This window comes from Moschus berezovskii, chromosome 20 (genome assembly GCF_049115385.1).
Source record: "Moschus berezovskii isolate FMDL1 chromosome 20, NW_MosBer_1.0, whole genome shotgun sequence".
In the NCBI taxonomy this organism is placed as follows: domain Eukaryota; kingdom Metazoa; phylum Chordata; class Mammalia; order Artiodactyla; family Moschidae; genus Moschus; species Moschus berezovskii.
Window position 1 is genome coordinate 64,772,695 of NC_142479.1, and position 24,727 is coordinate 64,797,421.

The 24,727-nt window shown below is 53.6% G+C and overlaps 2 protein-coding genes and 1 long non-coding RNA gene across 6 annotated transcripts in view; 2 read left to right on the forward strand and 1 right to left on the reverse strand.

The window, feature by feature from the left end:
- USP36 (ubiquitin specific peptidase 36) overlaps positions 1-11,224 on the forward strand; it is a 31,967-nt gene extending 20,743 nt beyond the window's left edge. The window contains exons 13-21 of one of the 2 annotated variants that reach the window (XM_088829274.1): positions 554-692; positions 2,764-3,396; positions 3,937-4,067; positions 5,895-6,482; positions 6,883-7,076; positions 8,568-8,669; positions 9,226-9,341; positions 9,655-9,806; positions 9,991-11,224. In XM_088829274.1, the coding sequence (XP_088685400.1) occupies positions 554-692; positions 2,764-3,396; positions 3,937-4,067; positions 5,895-6,482; positions 6,883-7,076; positions 8,568-8,669; positions 9,226-9,341; positions 9,655-9,786 (2,035 nt within the window). In that variant the 3' untranslated portion in view covers positions 9,787-9,806; positions 9,991-11,224. The remainder of the gene's footprint in view (positions 1-553; positions 693-2,763; positions 3,397-3,936; positions 4,068-5,894; positions 6,483-6,882; positions 7,077-8,567; positions 8,670-9,225; positions 9,342-9,654; positions 9,807-9,990) is intronic. The other variant, XM_055408444.2, reaches the window with a different exon arrangement.
- Positions 11,225-12,442: 1,218 nt separating this feature from the next.
- LOC129544656 (uncharacterized) lies at positions 12,443-22,756 on the reverse strand. Of its 3 annotated transcripts, XR_016035565.1 has the most exons (5): positions 22,657-22,756; positions 17,478-18,159; positions 16,328-16,538; positions 14,015-14,177; positions 12,443-13,402 (listed from the first exon to the last, which is right to left on the reverse strand). It is a non-coding gene; the product is annotated as an uncharacterized LOC129544656 (long non-coding RNA). The 3 variants fall into 3 exon arrangements; XR_008683500.2 differs by lacking the exon at positions 16,328-16,538; XR_016035566.1 differs by lacking the exon at positions 16,328-16,538 and having other exon boundaries at positions 14,015-14,324.
- A 272-nt stretch (positions 22,757-23,028) lies between these two features.
- Positions 23,029-24,727, forward strand: part of CYTH1 (cytohesin 1) — a 75,002-nt gene continuing 73,303 nt past the window's right edge. The window contains exon 1 of the mRNA XM_055408454.2: positions 23,029-23,175. Within this exon, the coding sequence (XP_055264429.2) occupies positions 23,154-23,175 (22 nt within the window). The 5' untranslated portion in view covers positions 23,029-23,153. The remainder of the gene's footprint in view (positions 23,176-24,727) is intronic.

The following is a 24,727-nucleotide window of genomic DNA, read 5'->3' on the forward strand; positions in this document are numbered from 1 at the left end:
GCTCTCCATCTGGATATCGGCTCTCCCCCACCCCGTCCTCTTTGCGGGGAGTGGTCGTGGTAGGCAGGGAAGTGGGTCGTCAGAGGGTGGAGGCCTCAGGAGGTGCTTCTTCCTGGGACTGGTGGTCACCACCTGGAGGAGGACATGGCCAAGGGCGGTGTTCCACTGCTTCAGGATGGCTTTCTGGTAAACTGAGAGTCTAGTTTTGGAAGAGCTCACGAGTGATTTACTTTCTGCTTATGTTGAGCGGAATCCAGAGCCATGCCATTTAGTAAGTTCCCGTGGTCTGCCTTTGCCTGATTCCCACCGCTTTTTTTTTTTTGGCCATGCCACTCGGCTTGAGAGACTCAGTTCCCAGACCAGGGATTGAACCCAGGCCATGGCTGTGAAAGCCCAGAATCTTAACCACTGGGCCACCAGGGAACTCCCTGCTTGCCCCCTCATGAAATTGTAACCTTGACTTTGGTATTCTGATTCCTTCTCTTATTCACTTTGGGTCAAGCCTCTCCAGCTTCAGTAAGGCAGTCCCTGCCTCCTCCTTTCCCTTTGACAGGATTCCAGGCTCTAAGAAGAGTCCCGAGAGCTCTATCTCCAGGACAGCCTCCTCCCTTTCCAGCCGCCCTGGCATGGTTCTGGACCATGTCCGGAAGAATGTCAGCAACGGGACCGCAGCCTCTCCAATGACCGGAAAGGTACTTGTTTAAGAGGATTGATGTAAACCTTGCTGTTCTTGCCGCCTGTGCCTCTTGGGGTATCATGGAGCACCCCCCCACCTCTGCATGCTGGGGGCTTGGCCCAACTGAAGGAGAGCACAGATGGCAGTCCTGCTCTGTTCCATGTTCTTTCTGAAGCGGGTTACAGGGCTGATGCTGGTGAGGAAGAAGGAACAGTGACTAGAAAATGCGACTCAGCAGATCAAGACTTAGCTCCCAGCTGCTTTACACAGTGCAATGACAGATCCCCCAAGCACACCTTAAGCACCTGGGAAAAAATACTTTATCCCCACATTTTCATACCGAAAATGTGAGTAGATTGTACCAGGGTATAACCGTCGCAGTTTTACTGTGGTTGTGTTAAGAGAGCATCCTTTCTTTTGAGGAATACTTGCTGTATATGGAGGTAAGAGGATGTCTTGTCTAAAATTCATTCAAATGGTTAGAAAAATATATATGTACATACACACATGTATTGATATGTATGTGCAGGGAGAGAGAGCAAGAAACTTAATGTGGTGAAGTTAAGGAATATCCCTTGAAGGTTTTTTTGTATGTATTGGAAATTTCCTACTACGAAAGAGTTAAACTCAGTTTTATTACCAAGATAAATAGCAATTTCCTTTATTACAACATAATTCGTAATTCAAAACTAGAACATGTTGACGGCTTCTGTGATCCCAGTCTGAAGATCAAACCCAGGCTGTCAACAGCCTCCACAGCCTGCAGGGTTTTTAGTTTTTTACGAAAATCTGTTTCCCTGCCAACGTTCAAGAAAATAGATGCTGAAATAGAAGCATTGGAATTGACACAGCAGTGATGAGCTATGACCCCGATGCAAGGGTGATGGTCACTCTGGCCAGAACAAGAAAGCCAGAAGCCTCAGTCACAGCCCAGACGAACAGCGAGGGGTGCAGGGGTGCCTGAGGGTGAGCATGGGTAACCCTGGGTTAGGCTGGGTTAGCAAGGCCACTCCTCTGACAGTGTGTGTTTTCATTACGAAAGCAACTTTGCAAATATACTGCAGTTTCCCAGAAGTCATTTTACTTTAAGTAACATTGTATGGTCCCAATGTAAAGCATTTGCTTTAAATGCTCAACGATTGAACAGGTTGTGCAGCACAGTGGGAAGGTGTATTCCCTTTAGGAAGAAATTAATAAATAATGACCTCAGTGACTTCAAGTCACTCTGTGGCCTGTGCAAAGGATATGGGTGCTTAATGATTCAAAGTAGTATCAATTTAACAAAAACTTTGGGAAAACCTCATTGCTGGTAAGAGGATAGTAAATTCAGTGTGGCAATATGCATCCTAATTTATGAAAATACTAATAGTCTAGTCATTCTGTTTCTAAAAAAAATTACTATGGAATACTAAGTACAGGAGAAGATTCAGTGTTTTGATTTTTCATTGACAAGTAGTTACTAAGCGTGGGACCTTGACCTTTTGGTGGGGGGGTGACCAGTCACGGTGAGTAGCCCTGGTGCAGGCCTTGGGGAGCGTTTTGAGGTGTCGCTGGCACAGACCCGGGTGAATGGTGCTATGGAGAAGCATGGGGCACTTAGCATCCAGCTGGCCATTTCCAGGCTCCCTGGAGCCAGCCTAGTTCATGAGCTCTTCACACAGTGAGCTGTCTGCTAGTCAAATGCTAAGACCTTCGTTGAAGGCCTGAGTGTTTAAGTGATATGGCCATGGTTGAAACTGAGGCGCCCCTGTGTCAGCAGAGAAGCCCACAGCGAAGGACAGTAGCATATCAATCAAGGGTTATGTTTAGGGGATGGAACTTGGTAAATTTTTTCCCTTTATACTATTTTTGTGTTTCTCAAATCCTGATGAAAACGTACTGCTTCCACAAGATGATTATAGAGTTGCATGCCCATCTGTGCAGGACTCAGGGACTGCTGAAAGGAAGTCACAATGTCTGTATCATGTGCCCGTGTAAATAATTTGTTTGGAGTGGCTCCTCCAAAGCTCCTGCCTGCTGCCTCCTTGTAGGGGCCAGCCCCACTCCCTCTGGCTTTGACCACGTCCTCTGCTTTGCTCTTCTCTTAGAGACCAGACCCTGTGACAATGAAGAAGCCACCGACCCCCGAAGAACTTGGGGTGCCCATTGCCAGGAACGGTTCTGTGTCGGGCCTGAAGTCTCCAAATGGATATGCTCCTCCCAAGCCCCCCCTGGAATCCCCTTCCCCCAAACTCTGCAAAACACCCACCCACGCGCCAGCCATTCTGGATGAGCCTGGAAAGAAAGTCAAGCACTCCCTGCAGCACTTCTCCCCTCTGCCCAGCGCCAGTGCGCCAGGCAGCAGCAGGAGCAACAGTCGCAGGCCAGGCTCCTGGGACGGCCGGGCTGCTGTCTCTACCTCACCCCGGGCCCCAGCTGCAGGGACCCTCAACGGGCTTGGTCCCCAGGTGGGCGACGAGGGCCCCACCCCTGAGAGGGGGGGCTCCAGCCCCGAGCACCCCACCAGCAGGCTCCCCCAGCCCCCCCGGAGCGGAGCCACCCCTCTCGGAGATTCTCAGGGAACGCACTTCGCCACTGCCGGCCCCGCCAAGGTGCTGCCGGCCCGACAGGACGCCGAGCCAGAGAAGGCCAAGTGCCCCATCCCAAACGGCGCCAGCCCCGAGCCGGCCAATGCTATGTCTCCTCCTCCGGCCAAGAAACTGGCCCTCTCTGCCAAGAAGGTAGGTGTGTGGGCAGCTCGACCCCAAAGGGTGTTGGTAGGAGCCAGGAAGTGGGGTGCTTTTAGCTTTGGGTAGTGGGGTGGGACAACGACTGAGGGCGTCCCCCAGCGTTGGGAGGTTGTCCTGGCGCGGGCGGGGGCGGCAGCAGTGTGATCAGATGAGGCTGGGGGCCGATGGGCCTCCATTTCTGTGGACAGTGTCCTAAGGGAGCCTCGGGGATGGGCCCCGGCCGGGAGCTCAGCACAGGGACACACAGGCTGGCCGGCACCTCTGTGTGCAGCCTGACGCGCTGTGATGTCATTGTCGTACTGAAGTTTTTGTTTAAACTTCCTTCCTTTTTTCCTTTTTGTTTCTAACCAAAAACACTTCTGATTCTTCTTCTATCATTCCCCCCGCCCCCACTCCCTTTGTTTGTTCTCCTTCTGTCCTCTCATCCTCCCTTCTGGGCTCTTTTTTCTTTTCATTTTGTTTTTATTTTCCTCCTCACTCACGGCAACCTTTTTTAGACCACCAAGTTTTTATTTATGTCAATAACTGCAGGCCAGCACCCTGCGGAGGGCAACCGGCAATGACCTCCGTCCACCTGCCCTCTCTCCATCCTCCGACCTCACCTACCCCTGGAAACCCACTCACCCCGCCGTCGCCGCCACCTGGCCTGTCAGTGCAATGCGGTAAGCAGGGCAGCCGCTCCTCCCCGTGGGGCCAGCGCAGAGGTCTGCCTGGTGTCTCCTCTGTCCTCCTGCCCAAGGGCCTTCCACGGGGCGCAGGCAGCTTGGTCTCTGCGGTCCTGGTTTTATTTTTGACTCTGTCTTCATCTCCCGTCCATCTGCCACGTGCACTTGGTGATGGATGCGCTGTGAACTGATCTGCCTGGGGATTCCCCAGCCCCGTGATGGGACCCCACAGTGGAAGGTGGGAGTTGGGGGGGTGGGCGGGTGTTTGGACAGACGCCGTGTGAGCTCACGAGTCCTCTGTGCAGGTTGTGTCTCCTAGCAGCGCTCCAGGGCTTATCTGGGGGCAGGGTGGGGTCTGTCGCCCTGGCCCTCAGGGCATTCCCAATGGGCTCCAGTGGGCTCTGGGGGCCGCTGCAGGGGACATGACTCCGTGGGACTTTTCAGCATCCTGGGTAGATGTCCCTCCAGAGGCGTGGGCTGCCGCCTTCTGGCCCGCTCTGCACAGGGACGCTTGAGTCCCTTCAGGTGTGGAGGGCAGAAGGCCCAGAGTTGCTGATAAATGGCTGTCTGAGGAGTGAGAGGCTCTGCCTTTGACAGCTGTGGAGGGAGGGAGGAAAGAAGGAAGGAAGGCGAGGCAAAGCCACGAGGTGGTTTGGACGGGCTCGGCGTTCGCATGACGCCGCCACGCCCTCCCTGCCCCCTCGTTCAAGGCCCTGCGCTCAGGGGCCTGCTGTCCCCTTCCCCCAGCCCCTCCCACTCTCACTGCTGGCACGGGGGTCTGCACTCGGCAGGTCCTTAAACGTTCACAACGTGTATTTGGTATTTTGTTCTGTGTTTCTTTGACATACAGCTTTTTTTTTTAAATTTCAAACAATGCAGAGTAACGTGACATAGTAATACAATTTGTGTGGCCATCAGAGTTTGTTCTGATTTAGACAGCGATGAGGCAGTTCTGTTTAATTAAGAACCCTTGGAGGTGGGCATTGTTGTCATTCATTCACAGATGAGAAAATTGTGGCTCTGGGTGGAAACTTGACTTTTCCATGGTTGCGTAGTTGACAGAAGGATTTCCCAGATGGCTCAGTGGTAAAGAATCCGCCTGCCAGTAGGGGACCCGGGTGTGATCCCTGGGTCAGGAAGATCCCCTGGAGAAGGAAGTGGCAGTCTGCTCCAGTGTGCTGGCCTGGGAAATCCCATGGACAGAGGGACCTGGCAGGCTACAGTCCGTGAGATCGCAGAAGAGTCGGATATGACTTAGCCACTAAACACACACAGAGACACAAGTTAGTGACACACACGTTTGACAGGAAGGAGAGCCAAGAGTCTCACCTGTCCAGTCCTACCACTTGCTCGTGTTGCTGTATAGCTGGCTGGAAAGTCTGTCTCCCTGATCTTTATAAACCCCAAGTTTCAGAGGAAAATCCTAGGAAGGTAATAGCAAAAAACAAGGTAGGCTTACATCTGCCTTTTTTGTAACTCAACTGCCTGTGCTCAGACACGTGATGCTTGTGGAGGCTGGATGTTTATTGCTTGGTGGAGCTTTCTTCTGAACACTTTGCATTGAAAGTTTAAAACACAGGAGTTTGTGAAAGTACTTTGGACTACCTGGTGACAGGAAACCGAGATATGTAAAGATTTTTATTAACTTTGATCTTGAGGTTTGAATTTGCTTGTTAGCCTGTGATTTCTAACTTCTCTGAAACATGTACATATCTGAGGTTTACAGGGGAAAATCATTGAAAATCCTTACCTGAGAGGGAGGGGGCCGAGGGAGGGCAGGGGGGTAGAACTCAGCCTGTCCTCACTGCCCACCTCTCCCTACAGGGCTGTCTCACCTGCTCCCAGACCCTCCAGCCATCTGAAGCCTCCCTTCGGCCCCCATCCCCCATCACTGTCCAGCAGCCCCCAACCTCTCGGGACATCAGAACCACAGAGTTGTTCGCCTGCCTCTGCACCCCTGCCTCAGGTCAATGGGGCCTTCCAGGCCCCCCCATACCAGCTGCCAGAGGCCAGCAAGCCCCCCCAGAGCCTTGGTAAGAAGAGAAAGAAGACCTGCATGGAAGGGGACCATGTCTCAGAGACCTGCACAAGTGTGGCGGCCCCACCCAGGAAGAGGAGGAAGAGGAAGAGGAAGCACATGGGGGACGTGGACGTCACCCCCCCACAGGACAAGCCGACACCAGGGCCGCCCTGGAGCCCCGAACGCAGGAAGGAGGGCCAGGCGGAGCCACCGGCAGACAGATCAGAGGAAGAGGGCAGGCACCAGCCAGGGAGCGGCCAGCGCCTAGAGAACGGCTGGCCCGTGGGATGCATGACTGACAGCCCCCACGTGAGCAGCAGGAAGAGGAGGAGAAAGGGACCAGAGAGCTGTGACGGAGAAGACCTCCTCCCCGGGGACCCAGCTTGGCACGGGTGAGCGCGAGGAGCCAGGGGCCCTGCACCTCCATGCACTCACATAGTCTGCTCCGGGTGGGTGCTGTCTAGAAATACAGGCGCCCGGACCTCTGGGATGTCACGGGGTTTGTTGTCCCGGGGTTTGGCGAGTGGAGGCATGTCCCGGGTCTGGCCAGTACCATGTGGGCTGGTCTGGGGTCCTGTTGTCCAGTTTGTAGGACTTGCCTCAGTGAGGAATAAAAATGCGCTCGTGTGCTTTCCTGGGCTGTGGCCGTGGATCGCTGATGTACTTTGTCCTGGGCGGGTTTGGGTGGTGTCTCCCGGGGCTCTTCTGCAGGGCTGGGCATGTGCCAGCAGAGTTCTCGAGGTGTCTGGGCTTCCGTTTGCTCGGAACTGACTGTCCACTCTGACTTCCCAGGAGCTGCATGCCCTCGGACGTCATCCAGCCAGAGACCATCGCAACATCAGTGAGGAAAAAGAAAAAGAAAAAAAAGAAGCAAGAGCCAAGACAAGAAGTAGAAGAGAAGGAGCCCGAGGGCCAGAGGGGCCCTGCTGTCACTGGGAGCAGGCCCCTGCCAGCTGTGAATGGCCAGGCTTCCGGGGGCCCCACAGGTGTGCATGGGGTGGGGAGGGGCCGCTGAGGGTGGGAGCCAGCCTGCCAGAGGCAGATGAGGGTCACTGGGGAGCCCTCTACCCTGGCACGAGCTGTCTGCCCACTGGGCCTCCTCACCTGGCTGATCATTCAGCTGGATCTACCCCACAGGAGAACACAGGACACACGTAAACGTCATCTGTGAGCCCAGCGTTTCTCCTGGTTCAGGGCTGTTCCCTTCTGGACCTTCCCACTGGAATACTCCTGGGCCCACCAGCCTGGTGTTGTCCTCTGCCACTTGAACCTGGAGCATTGAGTTCAGAAGCTCACTTCCCTCTTTCTCTCAGTTGTGAACCTGACGATCACGTGGCCTCTTGCATTTGGGGTTCCGTGTGCTGTGGGTCTGCCTAGGCTGAAGCCCCTGCCAAGCAGCCCATTCGTGTTTTGTCTTCTCTCTTTCTTTCTGGCTGGTGGGACTCACTGGGCTCTCCTGGTGGAGTGTGTCTGTTACATGAGGGAGGGGAAGGTCCTCAGTTCCTCTGGGAGGGGCCCAGATCTCAGGGCATCAGCTGTTGTGTTAGTTGTTTGGGGGCACACTGGCCCCTGGGGATTGACCTGGAGTTTGTATCAGACTCCAGAGAAATGCAGCCATGAATGAACGTGGAGTTCTGATAATGACATGGCAGAGCACTGCTAGGCAGTGAGGAGTGGCTGCGGCAGGCGGCCAGAGCATAATTGGAGAAAAGGGTGCAGAGAGTGGCTGCTGCCAGACCACAGCATCGCTGTGTGAGCCCGCTGGCCAGGCTGGAGGTGCCAGGGCTGCAGGGAAGCCCAGTGCCGTGTGTGCCCGCTCACAGTCCCAACATGGGGACGGGCGTTGGTGGCCGAGAATTGGCTAGACCTACGGTTGTCCATGGCTCCGCGTGACCACCGGGCCCAAGCTGTGCTGAGGAGCAGCCAGTGGGGCTGGTGGGAACAGGCTGGGGGTGGACAGTGGACGCTCTCCTGCTCAGAGCACTGAGCCTGAAGGACACAAGGTCACTGCCAAGTTGGCTGCCCGGAGAGACGAGGTGAGGCTTGTGTTTAGGACAGCGAGTCCATTCAGGCAGTCGGTGGTGGTTGGGGGGCAGGGCAGAGGCCAGGGCCAGCTCAGATGTCTTCTCTAGAGCCATGGTGAGGGGCAGTCAGTACTCTGTGCAGATGTCCTTGCTTGCTGGCCAGGCTCTCTGAAGACAGGGCCACCAGACGGGAGCTGCCCCACCAAGCTGCGGTGGCAGTGGAGAGAGGCGTCTCGTCCCTCCAGTTCCCTCCGCTCCACGATTCTGCCCGTTCCCTACAGGCGAGGAAGAGAAATCATTAACACTCTCATCACAGGCAGGCAGAAAGAGCTCACTGTTACACATTCTTTCAGTAATTTGTGATTAGTAAGTTCTGCAGCGCTGTTGTAAATAAAAGGTGCGTGATCATTTTCTCGGTGATTTAAACGTATGTAAGTGTTCCTCTGATTGCAGGGCTGGGACCGGCTCTACTTGCATCCTGGGACAGAGAGAGAGAATCCGATGTGGTCCAAGAATTGCTCAGATATTCATCTGATAAAGCTTATGGGAGAAGAGGTACTGTTGTGAGACCTGACTTGTTTTCCTGAGATTGTCTTAGGTAGGAGATAAAGAGGCCTGCAGACGGGTTTAGTCTGTGGAAGGATCCAGAACAGCTTCCCCCTGGGGTCTGGGAGCAGGGAGAGGGCGAGTGTGTGCCTCAGGGCGGGGAAGGCTGTGGCCAGAAAGGCTCGCTCGTCCAGTTCGTGTGCTGTACGTTCTTATTTAGAACATTATTTTTCTAATTCAGACTTGGAGAAAGAATGTAAGATCTTTGTCTCTCAAATGAGAGCAGGGGTTTATAAAAACTAAATTTTGAGGGTTGGTGGTAGACAGAGTTAACAGTGTTTGCTCATGTGACAGAATCATTGGCTGTCCTGCAAACAAACCAGAGACCACACTGTCCCTTTTCTTTTTCATTCTCTCTGTGTGTCCATTTTCACCAGAAGGTGGCACTCAAAAATGGTGAATCATTAGGAGCAGACCCGCCTCGTATGTAAACTTCACCCTTAAAGTAAACCCCCAGGGCAGCTGGGGGCCCACCCAGGTCCTGACGCACGTGTCTGCCTTGCAGTTTTGACGTGGGACGGCGAGGTGTCGGCTGTCAGTCAGGACGCCATTCAGGACAGCAGGCTGGCCCGCACGGCCACGGTCATTGACGACTGGGACGAAGAGTTCGACCGAGGGAAGGTGTGACATGTGGTGGCGCCTGGCAGGGGGGACTTGGGGTTTTGGAGTGGTTTGAAGTGGCCGAGGGCGACGCTGGAGCCTGGCTGCCTGGGAGCCACGTGGCCGGGTGCAGGGTCTCCGTCCCCCAGTTGCTTGTGCTCCGCCATCAGTGAAGTCAGAGTCGTGGGGACACCTCCCGAGGGTCATGTGGAGAGCAAATCTGCTGAGGTCACACATTGAGACTCAAGCTGGCATGCAGTAAGCGCTGGGAAGGAGCCACCAGGACCCAGGGGAGGCCTTTGTGGGAATTGTGACACTCTGATTCTTGACATAGGAGAAGAAATTGAAAAAATTCAAGAGAGAGAAGAGAAGAAACTTCAACGCCTTTCAGAAACTTCAGAGTAGACGGAATTTTTGGTCTGTGACTCATCCAGCTAAGGCTTCCAGTCTGAGCTATCGCCGCTGAATGTGCTGCTGTCAAGACAGGTCAGTTTGTGTGCGTGTGTGGGGGCGGGTGTATGCATGTGTGTGGAGTGCGCTGTGGATGGTATGAGATGTGGTGTGCGTGCTCTGTCTCTGGGACCCCTCTCAGTCATATGTCGTGGCCTGTGTTGGACGCACACTTCAGGGATGGTGGTGGGACCCTCAGGGTCTTGTCTCTCTCCATCAGGAACCATGTTCTCTGCCCCTGCAGCCTCCAGAGACACGGCATCCCTCCCCGCAGACAGTCTGTCTGGACTGACGAGCCGCTTGCCGTGGACTCGCTGGCCTGTCAGCAAGGGGAACGGCCTGCAGAGGCCCTGGGCTTCTGCCCAGGCGAGCATGACGTGCACAGTGACAAACGGCATGGGACACACGGAGCAAGGGCAGCAGAGCGACTGGGAACCGGGGCGGGCCCGAGCGCCCGGTGATGCTGGCCTGCAGCATCCAGCCTGGGGCCGCGGGGGAGAGTGGGGAGGATGTGGCCGAGCCTTCCAGGGTGACCTCGAGCTCCGGAGGTGGTGGCGTGCGCCGGTTGCCCTTCTCCATGGACCATCCAGCTCTCACTTTTTCCCACGGGGGCTCTGTATGCCTTACCTGTCCACCCTCGGAAAGTCAGCCCCAGGTTGACCCCACACTGCAGCCTCTCCCTTCTTTTGGAGTGGGGCGACAGGGGCAGGGGCATGTCCCCATCTCAAGAAACTCTAGACCCCCTCGAGAGCGGACGGCCGAGGGGGACGGGGTGGGGCCGACAAGATGCGACAACACATCTACTGCTCAGGCCGCTACTGTTCGAGGCGGCTTTGCTGGACCTCCCTGCTCCCGCCCCCAGCCCTCGCAGCTGCAGTAACCCCGGGGTCCTTACCGAGGTGGTGTTCTTGGGGTAGATTCCTCCTTTTATTTTACTACTTGATATAAAACATTTATTTTTGACCAGGCCTGTGGCTTCCATTAGCAATATGTCTCCTTTCGCTAATAGGCAAATACTGGCTTCATTTGCTCAATTTTGTGAGTGCTTTTGAATTGAAGATGATTGTGTAACTGGAGACGATCACTATCCCTTTTTTTTATCTTACTAAAGCTGTGCCTGCGAACTTGTAATTTAATAAATACAGGAAATCCTCAGTGAGCTGATACTGTCCAGAAAAAAGACCAGTGTCCCAGTGGTAGAAGGTACAGAAGTCTGAAGATTATCCCTCAGCACATGTCCTCTTGGGATCACTTCCTCTCTTCTTGGGATCACTTCCTGTGGGTGTGGCTCAGTGTCTGGCCTGGTCCTGCCCTCCAAGGGGTCTCCTCAGCCTGAGCCCCAATGCACTCGTCCAGCCCATGCTTTCTTCCTCACCGAGCTTTGCCCTTTGTTCTGGGACCTGAGGGACCCAGGTGGTGTCGAAAAACCATTAAACATTTTTTATATGAGGAGATACATTAATTTTTTCATGTGGGTTGTTTTTGTTTTCCCCGGTTTTCTATTTCTCTCTTAAAAGGTGGGGAGGATATAATACCCTGTGGCCTGAGCTGGGGCTGCTCTGGCCCCAGCAGATGGGAACCGAGCTCTGCCTGGACTGGCCAGGGAGCCTTTTTCTGGAGGCCTGACTCCTGCATGTCAGGCATGCCTGCTCAGAACTGAGGGGCCCGCCCAAGTGCCCTGTGACTTTGTCATTTGTCACGTCAGGAGGGAAGGCAGGTGCCTCCATGGGCAGGATTTTCTTCTCCCTGTCTCAAGATGTCAACATTCATTCCTGTGTGAACTGTTTCCCCAACCATATTCTTGTCATGTTTTGTTGGTTGGAAAAAGAAAAATTCTGTTGACTGCCCACGCAGAATTTGTCTCCTTTCTCTATTCTCCAAATCAGCCTCTTCCTTTCTTCACTATATAATTATAACGCCTTTTTCTGAGGCAAACATATCACACGTTTCCTCCCAGGCGGTGATGAGCACCGGCCTGACTCCACAGCATTTATCACCGTTAGGTAGGCGAGTCCTCCCCTCTCAAGGAGAAGCGTCGGCCAAACTGAGAGGGAAGGGAGCAGCCCAGAGTGAGCCCAGATCCTGGGTGCGCACATTGAGGTAAAGAGCTGAAGCTCTTAGGGTGACCCTTGTTGACTGAGAACGTGGGTTTAATTTAACTTTGTGAAGGGGGCACCTCTCCTGGTGGTCCCAGGCCTCTCACTCCCTGCCTCTCTGCTGGGGGCCCTGGTTACACCAAGGCCCCGCGTGTGCGACGAGCCCGCAGCTCATGGCCAGGGACCGAGGGGGCCGCAGATGTTGCCAAGATCTCAGTGCAATAAAATAACGAGTTTTTGTGAGACCTGCCTGTGTCTTTTCCCTTTGGCTTTTAAAAGGTTTCCCCCCACCCCATACTTCAGTCTGCTGGCACCTTTCACATGCGAGGTCAGCCTTGGGTGCTTTCTGTCACCCGTCCATGAGTGGGAGCCAGGCACTTCGGGCAGTCTGTGCAGGAAAGCTTAGAGCAGGTCTTCATTAGGAATAAAGAGGTTTATCTGAATGTCTTAGTGTTATGCATACACTTACCCAAATTTAAGAAGACAAGAATCCTTTTGAAGTGGCTCCCTGAGCTTTGTGGATGATTTTCAATGAGCATCATATTGAAACACGGAAACAGTATCATTCCACTGAGGTCTGTTATTTGAAAATTTTTGTAACTGAATTTCTGCAGGTATAGATGAGGGAGACATCATAGGTTTTACCAAACTGAGTTTCTCTGACAGCTGTCAAGGGCAATGCAGGCCTCCAGTTTGGGGACACTGACCCCGCTCCCAGCCTGGCCTGGGCACAATGATGTAGTCAGGTCACCTTCAGCCCTGGCCTTAGTGGACGTGCCCGGTTGCTGCCTCAGCCACGTGCTGGAGGCCCTGGTAAGGAAGGTTTGGTTCCTGCATGCACTGGAATTCAGTGGCCCACGTGGACATTGCTGGTCTGGTCAGGCTGGGCCTGACAAGAGCAGGAAGGTCTGGGTCTGGCTGATCGCAAGTGTCCTGGAAGTTGGGGCAAGGTCCGGAGGGGCCTGGGGCCCTGTAGAGCCCCCTGTGATTGGGAGGTTACAGGTGACAAGGGCAGTGCCAGTGAGTAGGTGACAGTCTGGGGCAGGGACAGGTTTCCAGTGGGTGGGTTTTGGTACCCAAGCCCCACAGCTCCTCACCCACCCTCCCTTCAGGGATGCCCTCAGACACAGGACTCTACCCTGGTCACCGTGGGGGTATGGCCAGATGGCTCAAAATGACAGCAAAGGAAGAGGTGAAGCGAGGCATCATCTGGACCCAAACCAGAGCGGGTGTTCGGCAGGTGGGCAAGAGTTTGGAGTGACATTTCAGCTCACGGGCCTGTCCGACCAGCTGAGCTTGTGTCCAAAGGCTGCAGATCACAGGCTGGGCGGCGGCTGGAGTTGATCCACCACGAATCTGGGCACAGGTCATACAAGCAAGACCATAGCTCTATCCATGTTGTGGTTCTGGGTGCGTGGAAGACAAACACGGCCAAGTTTCCCCTCTCAGCCTGTGGTCTTGAGCTCAGAGCTGCTGACTCCAGTGAGAACCAGGAGGCCCAGCTCTACCAGATATGGCCTCAGAGACGAGGGAAGGCTGTGAACAGAACATTGGCCTGTGAGCAGGCTCCGACCAGCCAGGCTTCCTGGACTGACAACGGTAAGGTGACAGAGTGAAAGCCCAGGGTGTTTCTCATTTGATAACCACCAGGAACTGCGTCCTTCCAGCCTTTGTGTGTCTTTCAGGCTCCAGTGAGTGCCTGCGGTATTTTCAGCAGAGAATACAAGGTATGATTCACTCTTTATACACCCGAGGCAGAAGACGGTGTGTGTGCGGGCCAGGGGGTGGGGGTGGAGAAGACGGGCGAGGGTGACCTGTCCAACAGGCCGGCCAAGAAGTGCTCCTGTCTGGAACTATGACATAGCAGTAACTAGACAGGTGGGGCCACCTGGGTACTTGGAATCGAGAGCAGAGGTAACAAATACGGTGGAAAGTTCAGGGCCGGGGGAAGACCTCTGGCTTGAAAAGTCGAGAGGTAGGGCACTGTAGTACCAGAGAGGCAGGTGGGTGACAGGTTCCGGGGCCGTGATGCAGACAAGCCTGCAGTGTTAGCTTGCTATCAGCACAGGAAGTGGGGAGGACCACAGGCATGAGAAGGACGTGACCATGGAGCTTGGGGTCTCCCGATTAAGAAAAAAACGCAGTTACCTGAACACCGGGGGAACTAGGCAAGCGTCCATTAGAAGCGCGGCCTAACCTCCGGAGTCAGGAGTGAGCTGTGAAAGGCTGGCCGGTGTGATGGAGTGGGGAAGGCCAGGGTGTGAATCCTGCCGAGTCTTGGTAGCATGGACAGCGTCGGTGTAGACAGGACCTGGGTGAAACGCGGTTCTGGGTATCGTCTCGCCCCACCGAGGGTCAGCCTGAGGGTGTGTCACGTGACACCTGGTGGGAGCTCAGCAATGTGATTCCTTCTTGGCCTTTGGGACCTTGTGGCTAGTCACCTGCACCGGCTCCTTCCCTGGAATCCACAATCACACGTGTTTGATCCCTGGGTCGGGAAGATCCCCTGGAGGAGGGCATGGCAATCCACTCATATTCCTGCCTGGAGAATCCCATGGACAGAGTAGCCTGGCGGGCTACAGTCCACAGGGTCGCAAGGAGATGGACACGGTTGAAGCAACTTAGCAGGCACACATACACTCTGCAGTCCAGCCCCAGCCTCATCCTGCTCCTTCCTTCCCCACTCCCTCAGGACCAACTGGTTCTGCTGGGGAGGACCATCTGGCTGCAGAAGCTGGTGGCCGTGCTCCATTAGGCTGTCTTCAGGCGGCCCCGCTCCCCCACCCCTTCTGCAGTTACCGCATGTTTGTGCCCTCTCAGCTGCCTGTGTGCTCCTTCCTCTTGCAAATAATTTTCATCCCACTCCAAAGTAAAACAGCGAAATACAGGGAAACCAAAACTGAAACCAGCTGCTTTCCCTCCCCTTGTGATCGATTCCCCTTCTAACATAGTGGTTCCAACACTCACAGAGCAGCAAAATCACCTGGAGAGTTATTAATACTAATTTAATTGACAATGAATGTGCCGGAAACAAGACTCTTGAGGCTCGGGCATTGGCGTTTGAACCCTTCCTGAATGATGCTACTGGGCAGCCAGGGTTGAGAGCTGCCGTGCTAGTCCCAGGTTTGAGGGTCAGAATCACCAGGTGGTCGTGAGAACACAGGTTGCTGGGCCTCAGCCCCTGACATTCTGGTTCAGCAGGTCTGGGCTGAAAAGTGAATGTGTTAGTCTCTCAGTTGTATCTGACTCCTAGTCCATCAGGCTTCTCCCTCCATGGGATTTTCCCGGCAAGAATACTGGAGTGGGTTGCCATTCCCTTCTCCAGGAGATCTTCCCAACCCAGTGATCAAAGCCAGGTCTCCTGTATCAACAGGCAGATTCTTTCCCATCTGAGCCACCAGGGAAGCCCCTAGGGATGCTGACCCCACTGCTGGGTGGGCACCACACTCACAGTTCTGATCTAACAGTTTTTACATGGAATGGTCAGTAGGACCCTCTGTGGGCACCTCAGTGTGCTCTCCAGACCAACCTCCCCCACCCCTTGGGGACCTCACCTCCTAGCTGCCTCTGGTGTCTTGCTCTTCCCCCTTCCTTCTCTCATGAACATGTTCAAGTGTCTGCCATCCTAAAAAAGCCCCCTTGTTTCCATGTCCCCTCCCAGCCACCCTCTCCCTCAACTTGAGCTTTGATTTGCCTTCTGCTTCATTCTCCTCTCAGTCTGCCTTCTGCACGCGTCACTCCCCTAAATTTGATGAGCATTTGCCATGACTTCTTTTCAGGCTTTGATACTGTTCATCCCTCTATCCCTGAAAAGCTCTTCTTTTTCTGTCCCTTAAATGTTAAATCTGTTGGATCTGGTGAGCCCAGTATACTTAGATGGAGCCAGGATCAATCCACTCCAGTCAATATACCCCATTGTCTAATCAATATATCCAGAGGATTCGTGTGGATATCCTACTGGCAAATTCGTGGCCCAGACAGGGTTCGTAGCTCTGTCTGCCCTCCTTCTACTTGTGTCCAACTCCTGTGTCCCTCCCGAGGCTGGCAGATGCCCACCCAGATGCCAAAGCCTGAAACGTGCCCGCCAGAGTCGGCACCGTCCTCACGTGACTCCCACGTGTCAGTGATAGAATTCTGATCTTTCCACCTGGCTGTCTGGGAAAGTCTTCTTTCCTGTCCCCACTGCCTGGCTCTCAGCTTGAGTCACCACCATGTTTCTCTTGGATTCAAATCATCTCCTAACTAGTTCTCCAACCTCTAGAGAAGGATACTGGCTTTCTAGTCTGCCTTCCTGGCCCCTGGGACAGTCCTTGAAGACAAGAAGCCCTAATCAAGTGACTCCTGTCCTCAGGTTTTCCCAGCACCTGTCACACTGCGTTGTTGAAAGGACATGTCAGTCTTTATCCTGTGCTAACGGTGGGGACTGATAAAATGCACCTGTATGTGTTTTTTTGCTCTTACAGTATTAGAAATGATCCGTGTTTCATGCACTTTTTTCTCCCTTCTTATGTGTATTACTCTGTTTTCTGCTTTGCATGGCCTTGGTGAGACGCTTTCCATTGGCAGAGACCGGTGGGCATTGACTCTATCAGGTCTCAAATTCCAGGCCTTGCCAACAAGAAGTCTTGGTGGAAGGGGTGAGTCAGACAGGAGTGTGGTTGGTGACCGTGCCCTGTTGAAAGTAAAAGTTGCTCAGTCGTGTCCAGCTCTTTGCAATCCCATAGACTATACAGTCCATGGAATTCTCCAGGCCAGAATACTGGAGTGGGTAGCCTTTCCCTTCTCCAGGGGATCTTCCCAACTTAAGGGTAGAACCCAGGTCTTCCACATTGCAGGCAGATTCTTTACCAGCTGAGCCACCAGGGAAGCCCAAGAATACTGGAGTGGGTAGCCTATCCCTTCTCCAAGGGATTGTCTCGACTCAGGAATCAAACCGGGGTCTCCTGCATTGCAGGCAGATTCTTTACCAACTGAGCTACTAGGGAAGCCCCTATTCACAGTTCAGAATGTAGCCAGCCTGCCTCCATCGATGTCCTTGGCCCAGAGGCCTTGCCCAGGCCTCCTGACGCTGCCATCTCTGAGCCCCTGCCACCCATCCCCCACTTTTGTGTTTTTTTTTTCCGCAAGTGAAAACATTTTGGCAGGTCTGGCGGGAACCAGAGCCTTAGCTCCTCTATTTGAAGTGAGAGCCTGGACTGTGTGGCACGTGGCCAGCTGTCTTTCAGGCGGCAGGGGAACAGTTGGTGACAGCTGGATACAATCAAGATCCATTACAAACAGATTTCCAAGTGCCATTCACACACAGAAGAAATTGCAAGCTTTAGCAAAATAAAATCTGGGGGTTTTCAAAGCAAGACAATGCCCGAGCCTCGGCCCGTGTGAGCAGTTCAGTTCCTCGTCTGTAACCACACTTCCTTCCCCAGCCCCACCTCCCTCTTGAGTGCAGGCTTAGGGGGTTGGGGGAGGCTGGCGAAGCTGACAAGGGTTCTCCCTAGGCCAGGGTGTCCATGCCCTGCCTTGTATTACGAAGGACACCCCTGTCTAAACCTGGGAGGGGAGGGGTCCAAGGCTGGCTTCTAGCAGGGCCTCTGGCCAGCCTTAGGCCTCTCACCTTGGTCTCCGGGAGAAGGAAGGGTTCACAGAGTGGTTGGTGGGTGACGGCTGGCAGGCCCAGCTGAGCGCATGCCTCGTCTGTGAAGCAGGTGTTATCCGAGGTAGCTGTCTGTCAAACCCCGGCCCTGGCCTTGGCAGAGCTCTGAGCTGTGGCTCATTAGGCAGCCGATTATGGTTCTGTACGGAGGGTGTGGTTCTGTTGGGTCTGTGGGCCTCAGCAGACCGTGTTCCTTGACCCTATGGTAGTGGGTGGTGGTGGCGGGAGTCGTTCTTTTGGCACGTGGAAGGGGTGTCAGTGTTCATGGAGGGAGGCGACGCTGTCCTCCCTTTTTTCATGAGAGCCTCCAGCTTGTACCGCCCGCTGGGGCCCCTGCTGCCTCATCCTCTTTTTTCTTTTTAACTTTTGCCTGTCCTTGGGTTTTGTGGCCATGCGGGCTTTTCTCCAGTTGCAGCGAGTGAGGGCTACTCTAGTCGTGGTGCGGAGGCTCCTCTCGCCGAGGCGCGCAGGCTTCTCGGGGGCACGTGGGCTCCTCAGCTCTAGAGCTCAACAGTTTAGCCCATGGGCCTAGCTGCCCTTTGGCACGCGGGATCTTCCCGGGTCAGGGGTCGAACCCGGGTCGCCTGCATTGCAAGGTGAATTCTTTACCATGGAGCCATCAAGGCAGCTCCGCCTTATTCACCTTGATGGGAGAAGAGAGAGAGAGAACAAATAGAATCATTTGTTTTAGAAAAAGAAACCAGATAAAAAAATATGGGCATGAGGAAGAACAGAAAGGTCACAGTAAAATGCCTTGCCATCATATCTTATATCTAAGTCCACTCTAAAAGTTTTATTTAAAATAGGTAATAATATCATATGATATCACTTATATGTGGAATTTAAAATATGACAAAAATAAACTCATTTACAAAGCAGAAGCAGACTCACAGACGTACAGAACAAACGTTATGGTTAAGAAAGGGGAAAGGGGTGGGTGAGGAATAAATTAAGAGTTTGGAATTAATAGATACTAACTACTATATATAAAATAGATAAGCAACGAGACCCTACTGTATAGCACAGGGAACTATATTAAAAATATGAAAAGGAATATATATATATATATATGTATATGAAATGGAATCACTTTGCTGTATACCCAAAACTAATACAACGCTGTAAATCAACTCTGCTTCAATAAAAAATAAAAACATATAAAAAATAAATAAAAACAGGTAATACATGTATGCTGCTGCTAAGTCACTTCAGTCGTGTCTGACTCTGTGTGACCCCATAGACAGAAGCCCACCAGGCTCCCCCGTCCCTGGGATTCTCCAGGCAAGAACACTGGAGTGGGTTGCCATTTCCTTCTCCAGTGTGTGAAAGTGAAAGTGAAGTCGCTCAGTCATGTCCAACTCTTAGTGACCCCACGGACTGCAGCCTACCAGGCTCCTCCATCCATGGGATTTTCTAGGCAAGAGTACTGGAGTGGCTTGCCATTGCCTTATATGGTATATCATTTAAAAGCTGTGTATTTCCCAGGGCCACCACAACCAAGTCCCACAGACTGGGGGGCTTAAAGCAACAGAAATTTATTCTCCCATAGTCTGGAGGCTGGAAGTCTGAAATCAGTGTTGGCAGAACCACACTTTCTCTGACGAACCCCTTTGCCTCTTCCAGCTTCTGGTGAGCCAGGTGTTGTTGGCCTCTCAAATGGCCTCTCCATCTTCACATGGCCTTTTCTGTGTGTGTCTGTGTCCTAATCTCCCCTTCTTATAGGGACGCCAGTCATTGGATCTGGGCCACCCTTATGATCTCCTCTTAACCTGGTTACATTTGCAAAGATCTTATTTCCAAATAAGATCACAGTTCACAGGCGCTGGAGTTTAGGGCTTTAACATACCTTTTTGGGCTCACAATTCAACCCTTAAGAGTATGGGAGGGTATGTAACGAAGAGTCTCCCACTCCTGTTTCCCTGGCAACTGACTCTCCTCCCAGGGGCAGGGTGGCCCCAGTCCCTGTGTCTCTGCTTGTCCACTAGTCTGGGAGCCCTGAGAAGGCATGGCTTTGCAGCTGTTCCCTTTGTTGCTGTGTCCTCAGTATTTTGAACAGCGCCTGTCACAGCATCGTCTCCCCGTCCTGAATATATGTGGAATGGCTGAGTGTACAGTGTAAATGTACATCACATGTAGATGCATTTTTGCTAGGAATAGAAATACATTATACACCCGTGTTCTGTCCTAGCTTTTCCCACATCACACAGCGTGGAAACTGGCTCACTTTGGTAAACGCAGAAATCAGCTTCAGTCTTTTAAAAGACTGTGGGTGCTCCCTTGCATGAAAGTACCAGTATCTAGTAACCTGTCCCTTTTTGAACACTGTTTCTAAAAAAGTTCAAAACATCACAGTTTAAACATGGGGTAAAATATAGATATATTTTGGGTTACCTCTGCTCGAAAGCCTTCCTTCATCATTCTAACTTTTTGGTTTTAGTTCCCTAACCAGGGATCACGGAGAAGGCAATGGCAAGCCACTCCAGTACTCTTGCCTAGAAAATCCCATGGATGGAGGAGCCTGGTAGGCTGCAGTCCATGGGGTCGCTAAGGGTCGGACATGACTGAGCGACTTCGCTTTCACTTTTCACTTTCCACTTTCACACATTGGAGAAGGAAATGGCAACCCACTCCAGTGTTCTTGCCTGGAGAATCCCAGGGACAGGGGAGCCTGGGGGGCTTCCGTCTATGGGGTCACACAGAGTCGGACACGACTGAAGTGACTTAGCAGCAGCAGCAGCAGCAGCAACCAGGGATCGAACCCTCACCCCCTGCAGTAGAAGTCTGGAGTCCTAATCACTGGACTGCCAACAAAGTCCCCCATTATTCTAATTTTTGAGATGATTATGTAAGGCAAGGACTTCAGAAGGGAGGCATCAACTTAAAGTTGTCAGGCGGATCAACCCACTAAAGAGAACAGACCACAGTGACTGGCCTGCAGGGAGCCCCAGCCCATTTTCAAAGTTCCTGATATGGGGGTGGGTCAGGAGAAGCAGCAGACCAGTGGATTCCAGATGCTGGGCCTTCTCGGCTCCTCTGCTCCGTCCTCCCTCTGAGGCTGCCCCTCTGAGGTCCCCAGGAGCTGAGGACACAAGAAGTAAGAGAAGCTGACCTGCTGGCTCCCATTTTATACTGTGCCCTCTGTGGGCCTCAGTTCCCAAATCTGCAGTATGGAGATAACAGCTCAACAATGCCAACGCCACCCCCTCTGCCACCGTGCCTCAACACCCCCAGTCCCTGAGCCAGGAACATGAGTTAACAGAGGGTCTTTGACAGTCACCAGTGGTCAAGTAGGGATTCCCAGGTGACGCTAGTGGTAAAGAATCTGTCTATCAATGCAAGAGATGCGAGATGTGGGTTCCATTGCTGGGTCAGGGAAAATCCCCTGGAATAGGAAATGGCAACCTGCTCCAGTATTCTTGCCTGGAAAATGCCATGGACAAAGGAGCCTGGTGGCTACAGTCCACGGAGCTACAAAGAGTTGGACACGACTGAGCATGCACATGTTGTCAAGTACATTTTACATCCCTAAACAGTGCTTTCATTTGCAACCAAACCAAACATTATCCTTATGGTATGAGGTGGACGCTGATTCTCTTTTATTCTGTCTTCTCTTCCTTCAATGGAGATTGGTTTTTCAACCATTCAGAGTCATTGGAAAACACTGTTGTAATGAAACAATGTAAGTTAAGGGAATTTGTTTACAGTCAAAAACCAGGCTAATCGAAGTGATTAGCATTCATGGCCTTCCCATCCAAAGGTTTGGGAGTTCAGATCACAGGGAGAATTAACCTGTGGCCTCAGTTGCTTTTCTGCCCAAGTTTTGGTCATCAAGCAAGAGTTATGTAAAATCAGTGAAGATTAAACTCTTAGGTCCACCAGAATCAACCTTCTCTGGGTAAAATAATCTCTATGAGGGAAGTGTCTGATTTCTGGAGCTATTGGAAAGAAACACTTGCCTAAGGAAATAAAGCCCATCTTCTTGGACATACGGGAGACATCAAGCTTCACCATCAAAGCCTGGGTCAGACAGCTTAGGGAGTAACAGAGATATTTTTGTTTGTGAATGCACAATTTTCTTAGCCACCAGAAGCGTGGGCCAGAGCTGTGCCCTGATGGAATGTGAAGATTTGGGATCCCTTAGACTGATAATGTTGGAATCCGTCTCATCTAACAAAAACATTGTCAGCTGTGCTGAAGTCAAGTAGAAGACAGCAACAGATCAGAGATCAATACTGGGCAGGAGCCTGGATTTTATAGGCAGATGCTTCATTTTATGGGTGTGAGACAGGTCCAGGGGGCTGCGGTATTTGCCCAGATCACAGGGCTAATAGGAAGCAGATGCGGAAAGAAAGCCTCGAGTTTCCTCATTCACTGACTCCTTTTCCATGAGAGGAAAGGGACTTTTCTTTGTTGTCTCCTGGGAGGCATGTTTTGGAATGGCCTGTAAGGAAACAGACTGCTGAGGAGGGTCACAACTCCCCCTGATGGAGATATTCCCTGACCTTTCAGGGGCATTGCCAGGACCTTGGGCTGAGCTCTTCTCCCGCAGCACCCCCAATACACATTGTGCTAGGGGGTCCAGGGTCATGCCCCCGGGGAAGGTCCTGGACCATCCCTGTGTGATCCTTCCAAATGACACACAAAATTTTTATGTGTAGCACCAAACCAAGAAACATCATATCCATCCAGGAACAACTAGAAAAGCAGCATTTTCCTTTATTTTTCTAAATTAAAAATTGGTGATGTCCCCACCTCCAGGTGCAGAGCTACTGCCCAGGCTCCTCAAAGGGCAGCTCAGTCTAACCAGTGGGTGGGGATTGGTGCAGGCAAATAAAACATGTAAGGCACAGCCTAGAAATGTATGAATCTAACAGTCGCAGGAATCAAGGTCACCAAAATCCTGACACGCTGTGAGGCTGAGGTGCCTCTCTTTGAAATGTGATCGGAGTAAATTCAGAGGACAAAGAAAAGGAAGTATATAAAGGCAACGAACTCATGACATTCACGGTGCTAAGGTTCAGACTGCAGAAATAATGAACTCAAAATATTCTGGTCTTCGGCCAAGGACTAGCCGGACCTGCGAAACTTAACGTCAGCGAGGACCACCCTGCTCTTGAGTGACCGGACACGACCTTGGTACCTTTGTTGTTGGCCGGGCTCCCGTCTGTTTCCCAGGCCTTCTCCACCCTTAGGAAATCCGAAACCTGCTGGGCCCCCAGAGGCGGCCGAGGCGGGGCCTCGGGTTGGGGCGTGGTCAGAGGCGGGGCTTGGAGCCAGGGGCCAGCCTGAGGGGCGGGGCCTCGGCGGGCACGCGTACGCCGGCCTGGGCAAGGTGGAGGACGCAGCCCCAGGGGTGCGCGCGCGGGCGACGGGGGCGGGGCCGCGGGCCCGGGGGCGGGGTCTGGGCGGGCGCGCGTGCGCAGGCGCGGGCCGGGAGGCGGCCGCGTGCTGGGCTGTGTGTGTGTGCGCGCGCGCGCAGGCGGCGGGCGGGGCGCCCCGCGGGAGGTGAGGGGCGGGCGGCGGGCGGCAGGCTTGGGGCCGGGGGCGGGGCTCTGAGACGCGCGGGGCAAGCGGGGCCGGGAGCTGCGGGACCTGGGGCGAGCGGCGAGCCCGGGCGCGGAGCCTGGCGCCGGCACCATGGACGAGGACGACAACTACGGTCAGTACGGCCCTCGGCCCGGCCGGCGGACGCCGCCTCCCTCGCTTCCTCCTTTCACCGGCCCGGCGCCTTGGCCGCGCCTCAGGCGACTCGCGTTTCCCGGGGATGTGGTGCCGGACGCGAGCCGAGGGAGGCCGGGCGGGGCGGCGGCCTCCTCAGGGTCGGGGGCACCGGGGGCCCGGAGTGTTAAGGGCTGAGGGGCCGACGTCGGGGCGCCCGGGTCTCGGGGGCCGGCGCTGGGGGTCGCCGGGCTCGGGTCTCTGGGGCCGGAGTCGTAGGACCGGGGTCTCGGGGCCTGAGCCTCCGGGGCGGAAGTCCTCCAGGGTGAGGGTCTGTCTCGAGGCCGGGGTCTAGGGCGCGGTTCGCGAGGAGAGGAGGGTCTGGGGCCGGGGTCCTGCGCAGGCCCGGCCTCCCCCGCACCCCCGCGGGGGAGCGCCCCGCGGACGCTCAAGTTCCCCCGGGCGTTCTCCGTAGTTTCCGGCCCCTTTGGTGCTGGCAAGTTATGTGCCCCGGTCCATGTCTTTGTTCAGAAACGAAAATGAGAAAACCCCGAGTGGACAGGCTGCACCTGAGGGTGCCGTTGGGGCCGGGACCTCCAGCCGCCGGCCACCCCAGGGTCCGAGGCTGACCGTCACTCCGCGAAAACGGGGCTGCTGTTCCCCCAACGCCTGCGGGGCGAGCCCGAGGGGCGCCGAGAAACCCGTTTGCCTTCTCATCTGCGCCCAGAGACGCGGCACAGCCCTCAAGCCACACCGACAGCGAAAACTTGACAAAACTACCCGTTTCCAAAGCTTCCTTCTGCTGACCTCACCTGGGAACTGTTGGCCATCCACAGGGCAAATGGCTCAGATTGCCAGGGTGGCAGAAGGCTATATGGAATGCCTTAGTTAATTTATTTAACGTTTTATTCCCGAGAGATGAAAGAATGGCAGATAGAACAAGTGGTGAAGTTTTGTGGTTTGGTAAGTAGAGTACAGACAGCAGTTTGAAATGCTTGTGTGGCTTAGTGGAAGCGAATCCGCTTTCTTGACTGAGTGACATAGGCGATGTTTGTTTCTTAAGCTCTGAGGGAGCAAGCTTTGTTGTGGGGTATGTTAAAATGTGAAAGGTGAAGCACCTTGCTACTTTTCTGTTTGTTTACGAGTAAGTCATTGAGGAACCGCTGACCGCAGTAGGTGGGTTTATGACCCACAGTGGCAGACAGGGGAAAGGCGGACACTTGTGGCCTGAAATCCAGAGCATATGGGATCGGTATCCATCAGATGTCTCCTGGTTACCTTCCAAGTAAAAACAGTGTGTGCTTTTCCTCTGTGATTGAAAAAAAGGAAAAACACACACCCACGGATTGATCCCAAAGGACTTTTCGGCCCCCTTTAGGCTTCTCTGTTTCTACCCACCCAGGAGAAGCCTTCTCCAATTTTGCGTGCTGTTGTACCATCTCTTGCTGTTTAATCCAGGCTTTTTTCGTGCCCTCTCCTGGTGTTCTTACCCACAGCTCGAGGCAGGAAGCTGTTGGTCTGGTTCCTTTAAGACAGTGACTGCTTTGCTACTA